The following is a 7,475-nucleotide window of genomic DNA, read 5'->3' as shown; positions in this document are numbered from 1 at the left end:
TCCTTCACTAAAATTTTTTTTTCACAGGATTTTTTCTTATAAAGTTTTAACAAGGTACACTATCTATTGATTGACTTCTAAGGGGGAATGTTATAAATAATATTTAGTTATAGATGTCCATTATCCCAAAGAGTTCATACCAAATGATGTAACTTCCAAATGAAGATCTCAGCCATCTCAGTGTGCAATCTTGGCGATCGCATTCCCATGTTAACCGAAGATCTTAGCAATCCATCATTTATATCAATATCATCTTATTGTGTGAGAATCATATATTGTATTTCTTTGTAAACTCTGATATTTCCATATTAGAGAAGATGTTAGTTCCATAATAAATATGTAATGAATAACTTAATAGAAGAGTTGAGCTCATCATTTCCTAATTTCTTCTTTGTATTAAATATATATTTTCTATTTTATAATACATATTAACATTATTATTTTTCAAACCCTCACCTATCTATTCGTTCCTAAAACATTTTTTTTCATTCCCAAGATCCAACAACTACAAGATCTAGTAAGAGAGGAAAGTGGTGGCTCGAAACAATCTTTTTTCTGTTGGCGAGAATATATTTTTTTAGTTGAAATATGGTTTTCAGCTCATGGGTTGCCTGAAGTTGTATTTTTCAAGAATAATATCAAGATGGACTAGGCCTTAAATTGAGACCAACCTAGAATAATGTCAAAATGGATTAGGCTTTAAATTGGGCCCAACACAACTTAGATTAAAGGTGTCAAATTGGTATGGTAATTCAATATATGATATGATTTCGGTATCTGGTAATTCGTCCTCCCAAAAAAAAAAAAAAAAAGGGTATATGGTAATTTGATACAGTATTCTGTATATACTGACGGTATGCTATCTAAAACAAAAACCGTTCCATAAGCGTACCATACCAGATCCAAAAAACGGTTAGGTACATAGCATACCGAACTCTGGTAAGTCATGCCATTCATCGACAATCTACTAACGCCAATGCCTATTTATACCATTCATTTTCTCCTTCAATTACCATTTCCATTGTTCCATATCAGAAACCAAAGAGACTGTGAGAAAGGCCAAAAGGAAACCTAGGAATCAGAGACAATGAGTGGAGCTGGGAAGACAGTTTGTGTTACAGGTGCTTCTGGGTACATCGCTTCATGGCTGGTGAAGTTTCTGCTTGCCAAAGGATACACCGTAAAAGCTTCAGTTCGTGATCTAAGTCAGTATTCATCTTCTTGAATCTGGGTTTCACTTTTACTGTCTTGTAGATGCTTTATTGACTTCCTCTTCTCTATTTTGAAATTTGATTCTGGGTTTCTTGCTACGGTCCTCAATCAGATCAATTTCGAGTTTGTTTCAGGGTTTTTGTTCTTATAAACCCTTACATTTGAGTAATGGTGGGTGCCTGTAGATGGGCATTATCTCAACTAGTTTGTCTACAAACTCAAAGCACACTAAAGACCTTGTTTCACTCGCAATTCTCTCATTGTTGTCTTCTCATGAATCAGCATATAAATCTGATGATGTAGTCTGGTTTGTATGGGAACAGTGTAATTTGTTTCTAAGGTGCCTGAACACCGATTAATCATTTCTGATTTCTGTATTTTCGGAACTTACATATGTTGAATTTCATCAACTGCTGTAAAAGCAGTAGTTTTAATTTATTCACTAAATTCTGTTCATTTGTTATCACAGATGATCCAAAGAAGACTGAACATTTACTTGCTCTTGATGGAGCCAAGGAAAGACTTCATTTATTCAAGGCAAACATATTGGAAGAAGGATCATTTGATTCTGCAATCAACGGATGCGTAGGTGTTTTCCATACAGCATCTCCATTTTATCTTTCGGTCTCAGACCCACAGGTTCGTTCCTATTACATCCCTTGAGATAGTTTATCTGCTATTATTGATTTCATAATTTTGCTTTAGTGTAATGTGTATGCAAGCCTTTTGATCTCCATTTGTGTGAGAATCAATGGATCTGTCAACCTAGGCCTTTTGCCATTCTCTGATCTAAATAAGACTGAAAGAGAGAGAAATCAAGAGGCACATGGAATTGTGTGTGAACAAGTAAACTTGATTTCCTCATTTCTTGTTATTCTTAAGGCAGTATAATCTGATTACTGAACCCAGGAAGCAAAACAAATGATCTGAGGCAGTTCAATTGAGGGCTTAGGATTTTGATTATGTAGTTGAATCACTCCCTTACGTATTAATCTTTTGGTTATGACTTATATTTGTTCTCTGTTTCACTCTGCATTTCAGGCTGAATTACTTGAGCCTGCAATAAAGGGGACTCTTAATGTTCTAGAATCCTGTGCAAAAACTCCATCTGTTAAAAGAGTTGTTGTAACATCCTCTTTCGTTGCAGTTGCATTCAACAGAACACCTCGAACTCCAGATGTGGTAGTTGATGAGACTTGGAATTCAGATGCAGAGTTTAACAGAGAGAATAAGGTGTGTGTGGTTGTGCTGTGTAGTTTAACATTATTGTGCAGTTTCTTGAACCCTTAGATTTGGTTCCATTGATATCTTTGTATCTAATGAGCTACTTGTTCCCTTATAGAGTTGGTATATACTATCAAAGACTTTGGCTGATCAGTCTTCTTGGAAATTTGCAAAAGAGAAGGGGATTGACATGGTTACGATAAATCCAGCTATGGTGATTGGTCCTCTTCTGCAACCAACACTAAATACAAGTTGTGAAGCAATTTTGAACTTAGTGAATGGTAAGTCCACCTATCATCTAAATTGTTGTTTTCTCATCAACCCCAACCCCAGCCCATCCCCTTCCCCACCACCACCAAGAAAATAAAAACTTTGTTCTCTCACACCCCTCTCTCCAATCACAGCAACTGCATTCCTATTTGCCTAAATTACTTTCTTTGAATGTGTTAGGATATGAGTTACTAGTAGTATTGTTTTCAGGTTGGTTAATGTCTGCTGCAGAACGGTTTTCTTCCTTTTGGGGATTGAGCCCTTTAAAGATCCATGGGGTTAGGTAGCATAATTTACCTGACTATGCATCTACAGAAGGGAAAGGGTGACTAGATTGGCAGGATATGAATTATGTTGTATCAAGCTACTGATTCTGTATGGTTAAATTTCTTAGTACAACCTTTTGGAAAATGGAGCAACCTTGTTCTAGTTCAACTTTAAGAATGGAAAAAGAAAGAAGCTTTAGGAAGCTAGAACCTTCAGAGATTCCTCCTCCTAAAAGCAGTATAATTTTCTTTTCTTATTATCAGGAAGAAGCTAAATGCTCTTATATACTGTTATTGACATTTAATCTCATAACATGGTCAATCCCTGGTAGAGATGGAAGATGTCAATTTGTCCATATGATAGAGTGGAACCACACACACATCTCTTTGGTCAAACATCAGCATCTCAAATGATGCAAATGTAGTAGAATTCTTGTGATTTGTCACATTTAAGATACTTAATACCCTACTCGAATGGGTTTGAAACCTAAGCATTGGTATCAAACAGATTTTGACAAACATGATTCCTAAACAGGTAGCATATCTACTATTCTATTATTGAACATAATCCATATAGCTAGTTGAATGATATAGTTAGATTCCTAGTTGTACTGGCACCAAGGTAAGCTACTTGAGTGGCCAGCTTCCTTGACGCCTAGAAGAGGTGAACATCATATGAAGGGAAAATATAGAATTTAAAGGAGGTAAAATAACGATCCTGGAAACATAAAAGTGCAGAAAGGGGAGACAAAATTTTATATTAAGTGGGTGACATGACATTGAACTATTGAAGGAAACTAGTCAACATAGACCCAAAAGGGAGTATGCATACTGTTTGTCTTTTTTTAGGAAAAAAAAAAAAAGAATGGAAAATTTACTGTCAACCTTGTGTTTTAAGTTGTTAGCATTCTTATGATAATAAGTGTGAAGGTTTTAACTGATGCAGGAGCACAAACATTTCCAAATGCAACACTTGAATGGGTTAATGTTAAAGATGTTGCAAATGCACATATTCTAGCATTTGAGGTTCCTTCAGCCAATGGAAGATATGCTTTAGTTGAGAGAGTCTATCACAATTCACAAACTGTGAAAGCTTTGAAGGAACTTTATCCAAATTCAAACCTTCCAGAAAAGTAAGTTTTAGGACTTATACATTTTGAACTTCAATGTTTTTCCTTTTAGATGATAAACATCGAATTTTATTCTTGGCAGGTGTGCTGATGACAAGCCTTATGTGCCAACCTTCCAAGTCTCCAAGAAGAAAGCACAAGAGTTGGGGATAAATTTCACCCCTATAGAGGTGAGCTTGAAAGAAACTGTTGAAAGCTTGAAGGAGAAAGGCTTTCTCTAAGTACCTCAAACTTGTTCAAAAGAAGTCATGCAAATAAGATATGAGTGTGGACTTGATAAAATCTAGTTGCTCTAAGCTTCATTTTCTACGCAGTGGTTTTATCTGATATATTGAAATTTGTCGCAAGACTTTGCCTTATCATTTTTATTAGCTCCAAAGGAACTCGAGTGAGTTTTTTGTTTGAGAACCGTGTAGTCATTATTATTATTTTTTGATACATAAACGGGATTAAAAACACAAGATCAATTTAAGGAGAGTTGATCAACAATCCACCTGAAGGAACTCCTCTAGACCCTGAGGGGGTTCCTAAAAGAATTGCAAATGAAACTCCGCTATTGTTGTTCTCTTTGCCATCCAATCGGCAGCCATATTCGCTTCTCTATTAGTATAAGTATGATGATGTTTCCATGCAAAGTAACCAGCTCTCGAATCGCCACGATAATCCTGGTCTTCCTTCCTTGTTTGAGCGCTCAGCTTCAAACAATCTATAGCCTATGAAGAGTCAGACTCCACATGAACGGGTAGCATATTTCTTTCTACTTATAGCGGATGCCTACATAAATGACATGGAGCTTAGTTTCGAGACACTTGTCTTGGGAATTCTATGCACAAAACCTCCCAAATACACCCCTTCTGAGCTATGATAAACCCCTCCAACTTGATTGAAATCTTCTTTACCGGATGCCGCATCAACATTGCATTTTAGCCACCCTTCCGTTGTTCTCTTCCACTTTGCCTTCCTTCTAGCATATTGTGGTAGTGATAGTGAATTATATTGCTGGGTCCAAGTTGCCTCTCCACCTGTGAGTAAAATTCATGTATCGTTTCCACCCCTCCCCCTGGCTTGGTGAAGTCTTCTTCGTGAATATCACGATTTCTCCAACCCCACAGTAGATATAGAGTGATGGCAAATTTGGGTGACCATCCTTTCTGTTGTTGTGCTATATTTCCACATATGTTTAGGTAAAGCCAATCACAACAACCACAACTAAAGAAAAACCCTTGTTGATTCATTGGGATTAATCGTTTCCATACTCTACTTGCATATTGGCAATCTCTAAATACATGTAGACTAGTTTTGGTTACATGAACACAGAAGTTGTAGAAGGAGTGATTCGTGAGTCCCATTTTCCACTTCCTGTCATTAGTTAGCAGCCTGTTTAGGCTTGGAACCCACATGAAATAAGAGATTCTTTGCGGCACCTTTAACTTCCAAATGGCCTCCCAATACCTACTATCAAAAGAGATGCCCACACCAAGACTGGTGAAAGCTTCTAACGCTTCATATGTAGATCTAATTGTAAAGCAACCATTATGTGATGGGTTCCACAACCACACGTCCTTTCCTCCACTTGCAATTGGCGGTGAGCATGCTTCAATTTTAAGGCACCAATCGGATGGTAAAAGATTTTTGAATTTTCCTTTCTCCAACCTCCGTTTCATCCACATATGATATTATATTTCCCTTGCTCATTCCACTTGATACATCAGATATAGCTTTCGACTTAAGGTTCTGCTCCACCTCAAGCCAATTATCTTCCCATAAAAGTTTTGAAATTCCATTGCCAACATCAACTTTACTTTTGCTAAGCACTGTAGGAACCACACTGCAAATGGCTTTCTAGATAGGAGAATCACTTGGTCTAGCTTTGAATCACTCTTCTCATATGATGCTTCCATATTTTGCTTGCAAAACTGATTTTTAGATAGTATTGTAATTTAAGAACCCCCTAGAAAGCTTCATTCACCTTAACGAGGTTTTTGAAGCCTAATCCACCTAAATATTTTGGTTTGCAGATAGTGTCCCAACCAATGAGATGGGATGCTTTTTGTTTTGAGTATCACCCCATATGAAGCTTTTGACTGATTTTTCAACATCTTGAAGAATTCCTTTTGGTAAGGGTCCTGCTGCATAAAGTAAACTGGAATAGCCATAATAACTTGTTTAGCAAGGTTATTCTGCTAGCCAAAGAGAGTGAACTTACCTTCCAATTCGAAAATCTACTGTTCACTTAGCTACAATATGGTGGTGATTTTCCTTCTTAACCCATCTATTACAAATTTGGGCTCCTAGGTATTTGCCAATTTCTTTTGTTTTAGTGAATTTGCTGACATGGGTGATGTCTCTAGCTTGAGTGCAACTGACATTACTAGAAAAGGAAATTCTTGTTTTTGAAGTACTGACCTTGCTACCAGAAGCTATACAAAAATTGTTGAGATAATCATTGATTGCTACTAGCTGTTCGATCGTAGCTTTGGCAAAAAGAAGGACATCATCGCAAACATTAGGTGAGAAATGCATGGCCCTTTCCTCCCAATTTTGATAGGTTTCCATCGCCCATCACTTATTGCATCCTATATACAGTGTGACAACCTTTCTATACACATCACAAAGATATAAGGTGATAAAGGATCTCCCTACTGAATGCCCCTAGTGGGTTGAAAAAAGTTTGTATCTTCTCCATTCCAAAGAATACTCAACTGCGCCATGGTTATACACTTCATAATCACATCAATCAAACTACTCGGAAGACCGGCCAGTGTGAGGGTTTCCTATATGAAGCTCCATCTAATCTGGTCATATGCTTTTTGAAGATCAATCTTGATGGCCATGGTGAGTTGTTTGTTTGATTTCTTGCGCATAGTATGAAATATTTCCTGTGCAGTAATGGTATTTTCCTATATATGTCTCCCTCGAACGAAGATGACTTGATTTAGGGATATGATGCCTGGCATATACTCTTTTAATCTAGCACTAATAATCTTAGTGATTATTTTCATGCTCACATTACAAAGAGATATTGGCCTAAATTGAGTCATTGACTCAGGTTTGTCCACTTTAGGGATGAGGGCTAGATATGTTTCATTCAATTTGGCATCTATTTTCCCTTCAAAAGCCTCTTTCACCATCTTAATAACTACTTGCCCTACCACTTCCTAAGTATTTTGGTAGAAGGCAGCTTTGAACCCCTTTGGACCGGGTACCTTCCATGGACTAAATTTTCTAACCCTCTTGTAGACCTCATCTTCTTCAACTATCTTCCCAAGTGACAATAGCCAATCATGATTTAATGTAGGAATGCAATGAAAAGATTGAAGTGCTTGACTATTTGATTGCTCCTCGGAAAATAGGTTTTTAGAAAACCCTGTGG

The 7,475-nt window shown here is 37.0% G+C and overlaps 1 protein-coding gene across 1 annotated transcript; it reads left to right on the top strand.

The window, feature by feature from the left end:
- The first annotated feature begins 1,034 nt into the window (after positions 1-1,034).
- LOC149001703 (phenylacetaldehyde reductase-like) lies at positions 1,035-4,544 on the top strand. Its single transcript, XM_089136234.1, has 6 exons — positions 1,035-1,205; positions 1,682-1,851; positions 2,254-2,445; positions 2,555-2,717; positions 3,919-4,105; positions 4,185-4,544. Exons 1-6 carry the CDS (start codon positions 1,088-1,090, stop codon positions 4,321-4,323), a joined length of 969 nt encoding a protein of 322 aa, XP_088992360.1. The 5' UTR covers positions 1,035-1,087; the 3' UTR covers positions 4,324-4,544.
- The last annotated feature ends 2,931 nt before the right edge of the window (positions 4,545-7,475 follow it).

This window comes from Hakea prostrata, chromosome 10, assembly GCF_041222555.1.
Source record: "Hakea prostrata isolate BN-2017 chromosome 10, UWA_Hpros_2, whole genome shotgun sequence".
In the NCBI taxonomy this organism is placed as follows: Eukaryota; Viridiplantae; Streptophyta; class Magnoliopsida; order Proteales; family Proteaceae; genus Hakea; species Hakea prostrata.
This window is presented reverse-complemented; position numbering and strand designations above follow the sequence as displayed.

Excerpts from the sequence above, each read along its gene's own strand:
- LOC149001703 (XM_089136234.1), top strand. The coding sequence starts at position 1,088 with ATGAGTGGAGCTGGGAAGACAGTTTGTGTTACAGGTGCTTCTGGGTAC. Across the intron at positions 1,206-1,681 it reads AGCTTCAGTTCGTGATCTAA|ATGATCCAAAGAAGACTGAA; the intron begins GTCAGTATTCAT and ends TTGTTATCACAG. Across the intron at positions 4,106-4,184 it reads AATTCAAACCTTCCAGAAAA|GTGTGCTGATGACAAGCCTT; the intron begins GTAAGTTTTAGG and ends TATTCTTGGCAG.